The 15654-nt window shown below is 65.2% G+C and overlaps 5 protein-coding genes across 5 annotated transcripts in view; 1 reads left to right on the top strand and 4 right to left on the bottom strand.

Annotated features, from left to right (window-relative positions):
- MNEG_1920 (isopenicillin-N epimerase) overlaps nucleotides 1-691 on the top strand; it is a gene marked incomplete at both ends in the record, with an annotated part of 4596 nt that extends 3905 nt beyond the window's left edge. Inside the window, 2 exons of the mRNA XM_014049604.1 lie at nucleotides 53-241; nucleotides 587-691. Of these exons, the coding sequence (XP_013905058.1) occupies nucleotides 53-241; nucleotides 587-691 (294 nt within the window). The remainder of the gene's footprint in view (nucleotides 1-52; nucleotides 242-586) is intronic.
- Nucleotides 692-1286: 595 nt separating this feature from the next.
- Nucleotides 1287-2809, bottom strand: MNEG_1919 (hypothetical protein; the record flags this gene model as incomplete). The annotated part of the gene is made up of 5 exons (XM_014049603.1): nucleotides 1287-1409; nucleotides 1704-1754; nucleotides 2130-2198; nucleotides 2576-2626; nucleotides 2762-2809. 5 exons carry the CDS (start codon nucleotides 2807-2809, stop codon nucleotides 1287-1289), a joined length of 342 nt encoding a protein of 113 aa, XP_013905057.1.
- A 2989-nt stretch (nucleotides 2810-5798) lies between these two features.
- MNEG_1918 (putative UPF0549 protein C20orf43 like protein) lies at nucleotides 5799-7370 on the bottom strand (the record flags this gene model as incomplete). The annotated part of the gene is made up of 3 exons (XM_014049602.1): nucleotides 5799-6716; nucleotides 6893-7057; nucleotides 7248-7370. The coding sequence occupies 3 exons, from the start codon at nucleotides 7368-7370 to the stop codon at nucleotides 5799-5801; spliced, it is 1206 nt and encodes a 401-aa protein (XP_013905056.1).
- A 264-nt stretch (nucleotides 7371-7634) lies between these two features.
- On the bottom strand, nucleotides 7635-9951 carry MNEG_1917 (hypothetical protein; the record flags this gene model as incomplete). Its single annotated transcript, XM_014049601.1, has 6 exons — nucleotides 7635-7997; nucleotides 8208-8260; nucleotides 8533-8608; nucleotides 8862-9344; nucleotides 9608-9644; nucleotides 9917-9951. The coding sequence occupies 6 exons, from the start codon at nucleotides 9949-9951 to the stop codon at nucleotides 7635-7637; spliced, it is 1047 nt and encodes a 348-aa protein (XP_013905055.1).
- A 1214-nt stretch (nucleotides 9952-11165) lies between these two features.
- Nucleotides 11166-11412, bottom strand: MNEG_1916 (hypothetical protein; the record flags this gene model as incomplete). Its single annotated transcript, XM_014049600.1, has 1 exon — nucleotides 11166-11412. A coding segment is annotated over one exon (247 nt), but the record flags the coding sequence as incomplete, so codon positions are not given.
- Between the last annotated feature and the right edge of the window lie 4242 nt (nucleotides 11413-15654).

Genomic DNA, 15654 nt, shown 5'->3' with positions numbered 1-15654 from the left:
GCTCGCGGCCGTGCGGCTGCCAGAGCCGCTGCTGTCCCCGCCGCCGCCGCAGGACGGTGTCGGCGGGACGGGGGCCGCCAGCGGCGCCGCCGGCGAGGCGGCGGCGGCGGCGGCGCGCGGCGAGCTGCCGCGGACGCCGGAGGGCGCGCTGCTGCTTCAGCGGCACTTGCGGGCGCGGTGGCGGATCGAGGTGCCGGTCGCCTGCGTGGGCGGCCGCTTGTACTGCCGCATATCAGCTCAGGTGAGCTGCCTAGTCGCTGTGTGCTTGCTTTGCTGCATGCGGTCGGATGACGGTGGGTGGCGAGGCAGGGAGGGCAAAAACGACGTGCTCAGGCTTGAGGCCGCAGGGCGTACGGGGTGACAGGTGCCATAGTAAACCATTCATGCACGCTGTGAACCAGGCGATGCCCGCGAAAGGTCTGCACGCTGGTCGCATGTGCGCCGCCGCCCTGGACTGCCCTGCCGTTAGCCCATTACGTACCTTGTGGGATGGGGAAGCGTGAAGGGATGCGCAAAGGGGCAAACTAGCCTGGACCTGTCTAGGCTGTGCTGACAGCCCCAATCCGCGGCCCCCCCTCCACTCAAGGTGTACAACCGCATCGATCAGTACGAGCACCTGGCGGAAGCCGTCCAGCAGCTGCGCGGGGACGTCCGCGGGGCGGCCTGGAGCGGCCGCGGCGGCGGCGCGTGACGCAGGGCGGGCTGCACTGGCGGCAGCGGCAGGGCGGCAGCGCCGTCCGATCTGTCCCCGCTCACAATGCAGCGGCGACCACACTAGGTTGTTGGGATAGTCTGCAGCGGGATTGCCTGCGGCACCGTGTGAAAGCGCCTACTGCGGCGTCCCTGCATGTCTTTGCAACGCACCAGCTGCTGGATGGGCCCTGTGCAATCGTCTTCTCCGCACTCCAGACAACCCGCCCCGGCTGACCTCATACAGACAATGAATGGACGTTGGTTTTACAGTCAGGCTAGGCAGGCACATCATATTGCACGTGCAAGTAAGAAAAGATGCGCACGCGCGGGCGCGCGGCCCCGCAATCCGGTCTTTTGAAATCTGATTGACAGCAGATAGATACACAGCCTGTGCTTGCGCGTCTCCCTCAACCCCGAGGGAGCCCGGCGCGCTGCCCCGGCCCGCCGCCGCGCGCCGGCCGCTCCCGGAGCGTGCCCGCCGGCCGGGCGCCCCCGCGGCGGCGCCCGCCCGGCGATCGCACAGCGAGCCTGCGCACGGAGCCGCCGGGCCGGTTTGTACACGCGGCGCGCCGCTGGTTTGCATACATGCGGCTCTACTTGCTGGCGACCTGGGCGGCGATAAGGTCGGCGGCCTCCTGCACGGTGGAGATCTTCTCGGCGCCCTCCTCATCCAGGGTGATGTCAAACTTCTCCTCCAGGGCCATCATGATCTCAACCTGCCAGGGTTCAGGGGCGGCGGGGTGGGGCCCGAGCGTGGGGCGACGGATGCAGGGCATCAGGCGTGGCGGGCAAGGCGGGGGCCTCGAGGGCAGGTGGATAGCTGAATCGAGGGGAGCCCGGGCCTCGGCCGCCCGACCCCAGGCGCAGGCTGCGCGACGGCCAGTCGTCTGGCGTCGGCGCGAACGCCTCCGCCGCGGCGCCTGACACCCGGGGGTGCTTGCGCTGCAGCAGGGCCGTCCCTGGATCTCGTCTCCGCTCCCCGGACCCAACTTTTGCCCCTGAGGACTCACGGTGTCGAGCGAGTCGGCGCCCAGGTCAACAAACTTGGAGCCGGGGGAGACCTGTTGCGGAGCCGTGCGGGGCACAGACAGAGGTAAGGTCAGCCGCAGGGACGACGACGCGTCCGGCCCGGCTCGGCAGGGGCCTGCCGGGGCGTCAGGCTGTGCGCGGTTGCCTTCGCACGGCACGAATCGATGGCTCTAGCAATTGGACCGCGTCCTTTGTAGACCGACATTGCAGTGTATGGTGGCCTCCTGCAGCCATGCCTGCGCGCCGCTGGACGCTCGGAAACCAGCCCATGTATACTTCCCCAGCCGAAGATTCGCTCGCGGGTGGTCGGGCAGGCGGGCGGGCGCGCGGCCAGACCAAGGCAGGCGGGCGGGCGCGCGGCCAGACCAAGGGTTGCGAGGGGGCCGTTGGGCGGCAGCGGGGCGCACCTTCTCCAGCTCGGTGCCCAGCTGCTCGCTGATGATGCCGCGGACCTCGGCCAGCACCTGCTCCTTGTCCTGTAGGCGCGAGGGGGCAAGAGGGCAGTGGGGGTCCAGAGGCTTGGCGGTTGTCGGCCCGGGCGTCAACCGCGCCGGGGCCGCCGCGCTCAAGGGGAGCGGGTGCCGATCGCATCGAGAGATGCTGGCGAGCGCTTTTTAGGCTGCTGCATCGCTGGAGTGCGGCCGAGCTGCGCGCTGCTCGCCTGGCGGCGTGGCGGGTTAGCACAGCGCTCAGCACAGCGAGCAGCGACCAGGGCCACAACTCAGGAAACCGATCCACTCGCTGAAATTCGCCAATAAAAGCACACTGCAATCATCTATCGGAGCTACATGAGCCAGCCCCGGGATCAGCGCCTCCTCCCGGCACAACGCCTGCCATCTCCTCGAACACTCACCACAGCGCGGCAGGCCACACGGCGGAAGGCCACCATGCGGGGAGCCGGGGCCTGAGAGAATACAGGCGCGCGAAGCCAAAGTCAGATTGGCTGCACGCAGGAGGAGTGCCACGCGGCCGTGCTCCCACGGTCCCCCATTGCCCGACACCAGCCAGGTACGCGCAATTAAGGGTCCAAGAAACACACCGTAGCGCGCACGGCGCGGGTAGCAGCCTTGTTCAGAGACAGAGCCATTTTTGCTATGAACGGGCCGCTGAGGAGCAGAAGAGGCTGACGAGGTGTATATGAAAGACCGTAGACGCTGTTAAAGGTGTCCTATTCCTGAGTCCCTCGCCTGAACAACCAGGAATCCATCCATCCAGTGACCGGCGCTTCAATCTCGATCCAACCCCGCGGCTTTTGATGCATGCATGATATGGTTGATGGTTTAATGTTCTACCCATAATTGCCAAACTCTGTGCCACGCCCGTGCCGTGTCGTGGCATGGCAGGGCCCAGTCACCTGATTGCAGACTTGCAGATGGAGGTGCGCTTTCACCTGTGGCAGCATGAGCACTGGTAACATTCACTCCACAGATGACTTGAACGCACACACCCTTGCTTGCTGCTGCTTTGGGAAGATTAGCAGGTCTGGTGCAAGCAAGCAGCGTTTCAATGTCCTTGCGGGCGGTGGCGTGGGTCAAACGTGCACAGCTGGACTGCGGCAATTTGCAGCCAGCCTGCCTGGGCAAACTCTGGCGTGAGGAGATGCATATTGGAGCGGTAATTACTGGCGTTGTGATCCTCGGCGCTTGCTCCGACATGCGAGCGCTGAGGTGTCACGTCGTGTGGCTGCGGGGCAGCGGGGCGCCTACGGCGCAATCCACCCGCACGGCGAGTGGCCGTTGGCGCCGCGGCCGGCAGTACATATCAGCGACAGCCAAGCCACGTTGCCTGGGCTTCAAGACTGCAGCGTGCTGCTGGTGCAGCGGGGCACTGGTGCAACAGCGGCATTACACCAAGGCGACAAGGGCCGTGCCAAATGCACGTGCCACATGCACTCGTCTGAGCCACGACATGGCGCGACCATGGCATGCACTTGTGAGGGCATGCACGAAACCAGGGGCCGGGAAAACCGGAGGTGGGCCGGCAAGGGGTGTGGCGCAGTCACGTCGCCAAGGATCAGCATCATGTGAAAACATCCAAGTGCTGCCAGTTCAGTCGGACAGCTGTGTCAAGCTGCAAGAGCAGAGGTTATTCAAGAGTAGGGTGGCAGAAGCCAAATTACAAGCGGTGCGGTGGCGCCGCCGAGCTTGCAAGAGGGTGCGCGGATGGAGGGCTCGTGGGCTTGCTGGGGGAAGGCGATTCAGGGGAAGCCCGCCAGCTGTTTGAACGCTGCGTGGCAGCGCGCGCGATGGGCCCACATCGCTGCACCGCCAGAAATGGTCACCAAGTAATGACACAAACATGCATGATTTCACAAATGTGGGGACCTCCCAAATTTGAAGCGCGGTACAGCTGGTGGCTGCCGGTTAAACACACGCGCAGTTGTGATGGATGACGGCGTGGCAATAGTAGTCTTCTCCATTTGCTGTGCCCATCGGACAGGGAGGCTGCTCAGAAGTTGTCGGAGGTAGCCGAGCAGCTGCCGCCCGATGGCTCGCCAGTGGCTGGGCTGGCGATAGGGCTCAGGCAGCGCTCCCCAGATATTGACAGCTGGACAGAGCTGCGGGGCGAGGTTGCGGGTGTGATGAAGGGAATAAATGTTTATTTGTTTGTTTGCAAACAGGCAGCACAGGCAGCCACATATCAGCCGGGAGGACTGGCCTGCTGTATGCTGCTGCACGTCGCAGGCGGCGCGGCGGCCTCGCCCCTCTCGCATGGGTCACAAACGAACACACACCCGACGTTGGCCCTCGCCGCCGCACCTCATGATGCCCGACCAGTCCGCTGTGTTGGCGCCGACCTCAGGCGGCGCCGGCAGGAGGATGCGCCACGTGCACGCGACGGCCTTGCCGGCCAGGGCGTCTTTGTGGGGGCACGTCGCTGTCTCCCGCAGGTGGCCCTCTTCCGCGATCCGCGAGCACAGGCGCACGCCGACGCGCTCAAATGCCAGCACGAATGCCTTGTTGTTGGTGACGGTCGTCGTGCCGTTGATCACCCGCCGCCCGGTCTTCGGGTTGACAAGGACTTTGAAAGTCGTGACGACTCTGACATCATCACAGGGCTTTGGCGGCGCGCGCGGGCGCGCCGCAGCTGCTGCAGGTGATGGCGACGCGACGTCAATAGACTGCAGAAACCCCGCCGGCCGCTTCGGAGGCGCTGTGTTCAGTAATAACCTGCTCGCAAGCGCGCCTGCGACGAGGCCGTGGAGGGGCCAAGCAGGATGGGAGTGCTGAGTGGGAACGCCACACTAGCAATGAAGCACTGGGCTGCGGCGGTGCGCGGGCGACGACAGCTGGACCTGGTCGGATGGAAGGCTTACAGTCACGATCTACTGCATTCTTGACGCTTTCGCGAGGCACGCACCGTGGATGGAGGAGGCGAGAATCAAAGACGCCACCCAAACGCTGAATACGGCTCTCCTGCCCCTCATCCTGGCGGGCGCCATGCAGGGTTTCGAATATATGCCTAACTTTACGGCTGGGCTGCGGTGACACGTTTCGCTAGGCCTTGGTCAAGCTGGAAGGAGGCCACTGCGAATTCACGAGTGAACACTTCTGGGCTTGAGGATAAAGCAAAGGCTCGATTAGAATATGTATGATATAATCGCAATGAATGGGCAGGGGCACTTGATACCACCATACGTGCGTTGCTCCCGTGCTCCCGCTTGAAGTGTGACGTGAGACTTCTCATTCCCGTCGATGCCGCCGATCGCTCGTCAAGGTCACAGCCGCAAAGCCCCCAATCGCAAAGGTGCCAGACGCTTGCAGCCATCAGCAACTACGTATTCAACTGCGTGGTCCCCACGTCACCAACTTTGCCCATGCAACCGGCAGCAGGAGGAACCCGCCCTTCCCGCCGTGCGCGAACCCACAGGACCCTCACGGCGTCGCAGCCCCGCGCCCCTTGTTAGGACCCCCCGCCCCCCTGCGCCCACCCTGCACTGCAGCCTGCTGGCTCCAACAAGCCTGCCTGGCTGGCCGCAAACGCCTCGCTTGGAGCATCCGTTACCACGACAGGGTCGGCCCGCGTGCGCGTAGCCAAGCGCCAAGTTCCCGTGAAAAAGCAGCCAGCCAACGCTGTCAGCACCGCCACCGCCCGCTCACGGCCCGGCACGAGTAAGTCTCCTTCCGCGCCGCCGCCTCATCCGCTGTGTGGAAGATCGATTTGTACACCTCAGGGGTAGCGTTGCTCGGCACCTTGATCTTTTTGGCTGCCTTCTCGGCCCCCGCCGCCGATGCAGTCACCGCTACCGGCGCCGCAGCCGGCGCTGGGCGCTTGCCGCCCGCCGCCGTTGCCGCTCCAGCAGCATTGTTGCCGCCGCTCCCGCTGCCGCCGCTCCCGCTCGGGCTGCCGCTGCGCGCCGCCCCGTCGGCGCCCTCCACGGCGCCGGCCTCGGCGCCCGCCGCCCCCGCTGCCGCAGCCGGCCCCGCCGCCAAGGCGGCCGCCGCAGAGGCCGCGTCGGCGCCCTTCTTAGCCATCTTCTTGGCCAGCTTCTTCTGCCGCTCGGCAGACATCCTGGCCGCCAGCCGCTCCCGGATCTCAAAAAGCTCGTCCCCCAAGGGGTTGACCACGATTAGGTCATCCGCCGCCCACGGCCCGCCAAGCAGCTCCTCCACCGCCGCCGGCGCCTCCTTGAGCGCGCGCTCCGCGAGCGCCCGCCCCGTCGGCCGGTGCACGACGAACCGCGCGCGGCCGTTCATCTCCAGCCCTGTGATTGGGCACTGCCAGGCGGCTGCAGAAGCGGCGCCTGCCTTGCCGCCGCCGGCGCGCGGCAGCGGCTCGAGCCGCAGCGTGGTGACTTGTTTGAGGCCGGATATGTGCGCCAGCGCGGCCGGCAGCGTCCGGTTGAGCAGTGCGTGCACGAGGGCCTCCTTATTGAAGAGGCTGCCGAGCTCGTCCACGACGCAGGGCTCGGCCAGGGGCTCGCCGCTGATGTGGCAGCGGGTCCACCGCGCCAGCAGCTCCTCCGCGGGGTTGACCTTGTCCGGCTTCTTGCCCTGGGGCGGTGAGCGGAGGTTGTGTGCATGCGAGATGCGATGCTCGGCGTTGTTTGTTGCTGCGAGGAGCGTTGTGCCGCGAGCAGCGCAGCGGCCCCACCCTAGGGCCCGGCCTGTCTGCACAGCACTTGGAACGTGCAACATGGGTGCAGGCTGAGCAGCAGCGTGCCGCCCACCTGGTACATCTCAAGGTAGCACGAGCGAGACTCCGCGCCGGTCGAGCCGCCATCGCCGCCGCCGCCGCGGAGCCGCAGCTTCGCGCACAGCGAAGCACCGTCGCGCACGCCCGCTGCCTCGAGTGTCGCGGAGTCTGCCAGCAACCGGCCCTCATGTACGAACGCCTGCAAAGGGAGGTTGGCACAGACATGCAGTCTGCATGCAATGCAAGCATGGCACAAGTGGCGCATGCGGTGGGTGCAGCAAGCGTGTGCAGCTCGACGTGCGGCGAGCGCCAGCGGCCGCGCCAAGGCTTGACAAGACCCGCAACGGCCTTGGCTCGCGAAGAGCGCGTCGTTTGCAGTACATACTCACCCATGACACGGTCGAGACCACGCCAAAAGCCTTCTGCGACCAGAGCTCCTTCAAGTCGTGCACAGTGGCCCCCGGCGGGGCCTCCACCACCACCGTGGACGCATCACGAACAAACAGTTGCATGGCTCAAGACTGCACGCGTGACGTGCGTGCTGGCTTCGGATCGCTGACGAGTCTGGGCACTGGTGGAACTCTCTCCGCGCGCCGCGGGCTGTCCGATAATTCTGGATGAACAACGGCAAACTGAATACAAAGTGAGTAACATATGGCACGTGCGACGAATATGGGTAGTCCCGTATGACAGCGCCATGCACACCTTTGTCAGCGAGCGGAAGGGCGAGGTGGTCCACCGCCATGCGGCGCTGCCTGCACACCTCGCAAGCAGCATCACTGCCCCCGGTGCAGGCGCGCGACGACCACCGTGATATCATCTATGTATGATGGGTCCACCGCCTGCCACCGGTCAACGGCGGCGCTGACCAGCGCGGCGGCGCCCGCTGACGCGTCCGGCTGCCCCGCAAGCACATCGACCGCCTCCTGATTGTCCATATACTCCCAAACGCCGTCCGAAGCTATCAGAATCATGAGCTCGTCGCAGCCGGCCCCTTTCCCGCCCCAGCCCCACGACCGCGGGCCGCCGCCGCCCGCGCCGCCGCCGCCGCTGCGCCGCTTGGCGCCCCACTCGGGCCCCAAGTCCACCTCCGTCACCTCGGGTTCGGGATGCACCCCCAGGCGGCGGCATGGCAGGTCCTGCGTGCGCACATGCGCCAGAGCCGGGGCATGAGCTCGCGCAAACATAAGCTGGACGCTGCTGAGGGCCGCGCGCACAGTGGACGGCTGCGCGCCCCACCCCTTTCCGACAGGCGGCCGGGCTTGCGCCGCTGCGCTGTTCGAAGACCAAGCCCCCTCCCGCCGACGCGCCGCGTGCGCGCACGCTAGCGCGCACGCACACACGCGCACCCCAAAGGCGCGACTCATCGCCAGTCCCGGGTAGTTGAGGTGGCGGAACCAGACTGCGCCGCCGCAACGAGCATGAATCATTCGGGGAGGGGGATTTGTTGGACCCCGGGACGGGGCGGGGCAGGGGCGTGGCCGCGCAGGTTTGGCGAGGCGACAGGAAGGGGCGTGCAAACAGGGGGCGCACGCGGCATTGAGGACGCAGGCAGGAGGTGGGGACGACAATCGCAGGGGACAGCTGCAGCTTGGGGGAGGCAGCCTTCCCCCTGAGTGGTTGGCAATGTCCGCCCGGCGGGCGCGCCGCGCAACGGCCGTGGGCCGCGCTCACCTCTGTGCGGGCCGCCACGCCGGCCGAAGCTGTCCTGAAGCTGCTCGACGCGGCCGCCGTTCAGAAGGATTCGCACCTGGGGAAAGCGGTTTGATTGTTAGGGCCGGCAGGGAACTGGGGGCCGGCAGGCGAGCGCGCAGTGTGGAAATGGAGCATCCGTGCTTTCAGCGACATGACAGGGGAGCCGCTATGGGATGGGGCGGGCCGCTGCGTGTGCCCGTCCCAGGGCATGCACAACAACAGGCACGCAGTGCGAGCAGGAACGGCCCCAATTCTGTGCCGCACGTAGAAGGGGGCGCGACGAACCTCGTCTGTAGCACACAGCGCACCTTCTCATCAGGCCGCTCCGGCTTGTGATCATCGCTCAGCGCGATTGCCCGCCACCGCCCCCCGCCCGCCCCTCGCGCGGCCAACACCGCCCGGCTGTCGCCGACCCAGGCCGTCGCGAGCCGCGCCGCGTCTAGATCGAGGTGGCACACCACCGCGGTGCTGCCAGACTCCAACACGTCGACCCCGCTGCCGCACAGCATTCGGTCCACATCAGCAAACGCGGCGCCAAACGGCAGCCACGCCGCGCGGCCGGCCGGCCGCGCCGCCAGAGGGCCCCCGGCGGCGCCGTTCACGGCAGAGGCGTCGGCGCCGGCTTCGCCGCCTGCTGCTGCTGCCGCCGCTGCTGCTGCTCCTGCTGCCGCGGCCTCGTGCTTTGCGGCGGCGTTGATATGGCGGTACAGGACGTGCGGGAGGTGGCGGGCCAGGTAGGAAGACACCAGGTGGCCGAACGTCCCATGGCCATCCAGGACGCCTAAAAGCAACTGCGGGGCAACGGCCCAGGCAGAGGTTTTGTCGTTGGGTGCTGTTGCGAGGACGCGTCATTGTCAGGCGTCATGAGTGAGCTCTCTGGCTGCGCGCGCATGTTGGAAGCGCGGGCGGGCAGGAACGAGGCAGGGCAGACTTGGCGCTCCGCCGCCACACGCGAGCTTGCCGAGGCTATGCAGGTATTGCAAACGGTGGCGTGCAGCCACCGCGGGCGTCGCTGAGCGCGGTCTGGCGGGGACCCGTATTGCTGCGCCCTCACCTGGCCGTGCTTGCCGAATGGCTCCACCACGATGCTCCTGGGGCCCGGCGGCAGCGGGGCGTGAGGCGTTGGGTGTGTGAGGTTCACGCACAGCCCGCGTGCGCCCCGCCAGGCGGCCTGAGCAGCCGCCCGCGTGCCGCCCTCCGCGTGCGCCGCTGTGTGCGCCGTCGGCCGGCCGGGCGCTCTCCGATGTCGTCCGCCGCTTGCTTTAGGCAGCCCCCTGGCTTGCGTGATGCCCTGGATCCCGCTTTTTGTTGCTAAATCAAGCCTCCCCATGCTTCCTGAAGCGCACTCCTTGCTTCGCCGCACCTGTCCTGATTCTCGAGCTTGCCGCCGCCCGCCATGAACCCCTTTCTGGTGCAGCCACCCACGTCTACCTTCCACCATCCAGGTGCGCCCTCCGATGGCGCAGCCACGTCGCTAGCGGACGCCTTGGCGCCGCCACGGGCTAGCCTGGGGTTCGCTGTGCTGCTCCTGCCTGCATTGAGCCCGCGGCCGCGCTCGCCGCCGCCACCATCGAAGCCGCCGCTGCTGCAACTGTTTGTGCTCAGGGAACGGCGCAAGCTGAAAGGTGTCGCCTTGCGCAGCTGATGCTTTGGCACCGCAAAAGCGGCTGCGCTGCGGTAGTTCAGCGGCAACGAACTGCCGCTCCGTGCGTTCGGCTCCCACACCGCCAGCGCCGCGGCGCCCGGGTTGTGTGGAAGACAGAATCCCACCACTGTTGCGTGATCAAAACTAGGAGATACTTGATCGCTGTAAAGCAGGGTCTGGGAGAGGGGTGCTGCGGAAGTGGCAAAAGTCGAGCTGCCGCGCCGCATGGCTTCAAAATTCATCTTATCGCGATTGTGTGCGATTGTATGCGTTTTTGCGGGCTCTGCAAGCACGCCAGCCTCACGCGGCAGCGGCAACAGCGGGTCACTCAGCTCACTACTGTACTGGCGCTGCTGAGCTGCTGTGTCAGCCGCCTCCCCAACAACATCTGATGTCATGATACACGGCCAACCAAGCCCTTACGCAGTGGAAACAATATGTTTTCAAAGGTCACCTGCCAATTTTGCGCTCAATGCTGATGCTGTCAGCGATATAACACGCCAGTCAACTGATCAACAGCGAGGTTTGACAGGTGCGGCCACCCACCTACAGTTTCCCTTGCGTACCAAATCAATCGGCTTGTCATTTACAACCGACTGTGCTGTGTATACAACATCAAGTGCTCAACACCACATTGCTTTCCACACGGTTTCCACATCACCAAGAACACTTTCCTTGACGTCGATCGGCGCTGCAAATCAGAGCGGACGGGCACTCCGCCGCCCCGACGAAGCAGCTGGCTGCCTGAGCCTGAGGCGAAGCGGACGAGATGTGCCGGTGTGCAGTGCCTACTCGCGATTAGCAATTCTTGAAACATCCCCAAGATTTCCAGCCCCAACGATAGAATTTCTCTTGAAAGGTCTGGCAAGGAAGCCAGACGCGCCTCTCGCGGCGCCTCGCCTCTGAACCTGACACCCCACACGCCACATACATCCCCGCCTCAGCCGCTGACAGCACGCCACAATCATCACAGCCGCCGCCGTCCCGCCGCCGCCGCCGCCGCCGCCCTGGCCAGCCCGACCTCAGCTGCCCACGCGTGCGCGTCCTTGCGTCCGAGGTCGAATATCCCGCGCGCAGTGACGGCGTCGGGCGGCTGGATGAGTGAGAAGGTCGCCCATGCAGAGGGGCTGTAAGGCAGGGGGCTGAGGCCGGGCTTCCCAGGAGCGATGTCAACCACAGGCGGCTGCCGCCCCAGCAGCGGGTCGAGCTCCGGCCTTTGAGGCATTATTGACGAGGCGGACAAATTCAAGGGGCCGCGGCGCGTGGCGTGAGGGAGGGTCGTGGTTCAGTGGGGGGGCGTGGGGCGTGTGGTCTTGAGTGCACCTTTGCCGGCGCAGGTCGATACGCGCCTTGCTGCCGCCTTTAGAACGGGTTGGGCGCACAGCGGTGATTCAACGAAGTGGACCCCGGTTTCAATCCTCGCACGGCTCGTGGGCTGCGGGATGGCTGCGGCGGCCCCACGCGTGGCGGGGTCGGCAGTGACAAACCAGCCCGCGCACGCGCACCTGGCGCACCCGCAGTGCGGTTGCCCGCGTTGGCGCGGGCCAACGCCTTGAATCGGTCCAGAGACTGCAATAAAGAGTTTGGTGGCACGGCGTCGAGAGTGAGGGAACAAGGCATCGTGCTCGGCGTGTGAGGCGGCTCTCACCAGTGAGAGCAGGTTGCATGGTGCCAACCCACGGTCAGATGCAGCGATGGCTGGCGTTGCGCTTCAGAGGGTGGCGTGAGCGGCGTGCAGCGTTCGAACACTCTTGTGACAGCTGCAAGCAAGACAAGCCCGCACTGTGGCGGGCGCGCACCTGCTCCGTTACCCCGCTGGCGGGCGTGCCGAAAGGCTGCGCCTGGACCCTGATGCAGTAAGTCACGTTGGCGGCTGCGCGCAGGTTGCGGCGTTGAAAACGCGAGGGGCCGGCAGCAGAGGGGCCTGATATGGAGGACGGACACTTATATCAAGCAGGGCAGCTGCGCCATGATAGATTAAGTACCGCCCCCGACTTCATCACGGCTGCTGCAGTGCAGGGGTTGGGGCGGTTGCTGACTTCAACTCCTTGTGGGTGTCAGGCCCACGTGCCCAGTGAGCAGAGCAGGTGGTGCGGCAAATGTGCTCGACGCCGGCAGCTGGCGGCGCAGCAAAGCCCTCCGCTTCACAGCTGGGAGAGTCTGATGCAGCGCGCACGTGGCGTGCGCCGATCGGCTCAGCCCAGCAGGGTTGGACCACAATCCCGGCCCACACCATGGTATTTCAGTTGGGTGGAGCTCAAGCCCGCACTGGCGAGCATGGCCGTGTGCGTCTCTCCGGTGCGCCTCCGTCGCACACGGCCTGCATTGCCACGCAGCCAAGACTGCGTGATTCGGTCCTCCCCCTCCTCCCCACCGCGGTGCACTGCAACGCGTGCACGTGCAGATAGGTGTGTGCACATGAAGGCATGCGCGCCGCCCGTCACTCACCGGGAGGGGGGCAAGGCAGCGGGTCGGTGAATCCGCCATCATAGGCCTCAAATTGGCGGACCTCCGTGTAAAGCTCGGGGGACGACCAGAACGGCAGGTAGGAGGACGCAGCCACTGCCAGTGGCACGGTGCATATGAGGCGAGAAAAGAAGGGGGGTGTGGGGCGGTGCAGGGCAGAGCAGGTCTCCAAGGCAGGCACTGTATACAAGCTGGGCGCAAGGCCGTGGAAACCGAAAAGAGCTGGCGCAGCTGCGCAGACCGAACCAGCGGCAGCGAGGGGATACAGCAAGCAGCAGCCTCGCAGCTGTTGCGATTGCAGGCACTCTGTTGTACGAGCACTATGGCTGGGATTCAACCCCGCGGGCCGCCGCCTGCCGCAGGTGGCTGCACTGACGGCACAACGCCGTCGCGTCATCACCAATGTCGATGACGTCAGCCCTGTCCTTGTAGTCATACCCCAGCAGCAGCGGCGGGTCCGGGCCGTCCGGCAGCACGCGCGTCACCGCCGCAAAGCCGCGACCGCTGCAGCGGCTCGCGGCGTCGGGCGGCAGCGTGCTGTTGAGCTGGGCGCGCACAGCCTGGTCGAGTGTATGCTGCAGGTGGGGCGCATCGAAGAGGTTGAGCGGGTTCAGTACGCCGAGCACTGGTCCTATGGCGGGGCTTTGAGGTGTTCATCACAGGGGCTGCGTGCGCCGCGACCGCGTACCCTGGGCACACCCGGGCCAAACCCAAGCCGCTTTTAAAGCCGCGCTGTCCTCAGCATTTTCCAGCAACCCTAGACGTTGATATACAGTGCCACGATGGGCTGGCCCGCCCACAAAAGATGGATACACAGTGATAGAAGTCTGCACCATCGGCTTTCAACCACGCCGGCAGCCTGCAAACCACGAAATCCTCGGACACATCAGCACCGCTGACGCATAAACACGCCTGACTATGTTTGTCCAACACTCACGAAGCACTCGTTTTGCGATCGGCAGGCCTCCGATGTGGCGATCAACTTGTCCAGCAGCGTCGCAGGCGCGAGCCCCGCACAGCCCGCCGATACGGCAGCAATGGCACCCCCGCTGGAGCCAGCCATTGGGGTGAGGTGGGTGACGATGCCGCTGTCCAACAGGGACGCAAGGACACCAAAGAAGTAGAACAACAGGAAGCCTGAGCCGCTAAAACCGAGGCCTGGAAGCAGGGAGGGTGGCAGGCGGGCGGGGCCGCAATTGAGTGACATGCGTGCGAGCGCGGGTCATCAAGCCCGGCGGGGCAGCGGCCGGCGCTGAGTGAAGGTGATGCGGAACGTGCCATGAGTGGCTTGAAGGGAAGACGTGGCCGCAAGAAAGGGCCCAGCGGCGGCGAGTCTGCGGCAAGTCTGCAGCCCGCCAACGCACCAACTCACCGAGGGTGCCGCTTTGAAGCGCGGTAACGGCTGGGAGCGTGCCATTGGCCGTCAAGCTGCTCATCGTCTCCCGTGAGACTTTTGCGTGCTACCAATTCGTCTGCGGCCTCTGTGGTGTCGCGAGGTTTCGTTGATCACCACTTCCGGTCGATCCGCGCGCGAGGTGGTCGCAAAGGTCTCAAACTTCGCACACAGTAGATGTAATTTGTACAAGCAAGGGTCACTTGCGCTGCACAATGCTGACTGTTGCAGTGTTGCGGACCGCCCCGGGAAGCCCCATGCTGGCACCGCAGCTGAAGTGGCAGTGTGCTCAGCAATTCGGCGTTTGGGCCACCTGCACCCCGTTGGTCTACTGATGTGAGCTGTTTTCAACGTATGTGTGAAAGGGATAATGCGTCCTGCGACAGTGCAGTACGCATGTGCACCACGCATGAGTCAAATGTGCAAATACCGGCAGGTGGGTGCCATGGTTTTCGTCGCCCAACTTGCACATCAAGAGTAGATGACCGCAGCCTTCACCTTTCTGACTTGTCACATGCTTGACCAGCCTGCTCGGTCCCCTGTGCACAGCCCGCCACGACAAGTCGCACAACGACACAAGCCTGCATGCGGTGCAGCACTGTGCCACGTGCCTACGCTCGAGACAGACAAATTGCAATGGATATGCCCACGTAGAAGGCCAAGGTGCAGTGATGTCGCATCGTGTACTCCTGGCTGGCTTGGTTGGCTTGGCGTGCGGCGGGCCGCATGACGTCAGCCGGGCAATGGCCGGGCATGCCTTCCTCTCCCCAGCACCCGATGCCCACGGAGGCAATCTTTGAAACCTTCACGGCCGCGTATAGGGTGTATAAAACGCTCACGTCCGTTTTCTCCGATGATCTATGTACAGTGGAACACTCTCAGCCTGAACTGAAGGCATCGTGATCTCGCAGTGATCACACTCACGGGCCTTGTGCTCACACCCTGTCCATGACGCCAAGGCCACCAGTAATTTTCATCCATCAGGCCTGCTCGAGCGCATCGCGAGGAGGCAGCAACTGATCCCAATCACCATGCTTTGGCCTCATTAGCATGTCTACAGCGGTTGAGCTCATTGAAGATCGCGCCTCGGCGCTGTTGGATCGGCTGGACGCTCTGGGGTGCGTGGGGGTTCCCGCGCGCACGGCGTGGCTGCGTCTGCGGTGCGGCTGTGCGCCTTGCCCAGCAGCTTGCCTGGTGGATGCTGTCCCTAGGCACGCAAAAGCACCCCCCTGTTGGTATTATATCGGGCGGCTGGAGTACAAACCGCACGGCGTAAGGGCAGTGGGAGAACGAAACGCGCCGGACACAGGCGGGCGCGGCGTAGGCCAGTGCCGCCGCCCGCAACAGCCCGGCGCGATACCCGCACACATCTGCAGTCACCGCTTGAAACGGCCTCACCATGTAATACCTATTCTTCGTATCAGCCAAAACGTGTTGCTTCGCATGTCTTAAGACGTCTCCAACCCGGGCCCTCTGCAACGCCCTCAACTGTCTTGGCGCGTCGGCATTGCCCAGGCTCGGCCAGGATGATCTGACAGAGGACGACCTCACCGCCTCTGGCACCGCCGCGCCGCCGCGCCCGCCGCTGAGCGCCGCG

Source organism: Monoraphidium neglectum, assembly GCF_000611645.1.
Source record: "Monoraphidium neglectum strain SAG 48.87 unplaced genomic scaffold scaffold00204, whole genome shotgun sequence".
Taxonomy (NCBI): Eukaryota; Viridiplantae; Chlorophyta; class Chlorophyceae; order Sphaeropleales; family Selenastraceae; genus Monoraphidium; species Monoraphidium neglectum.
This window is presented reverse-complemented; position numbering and strand designations above follow the sequence as displayed.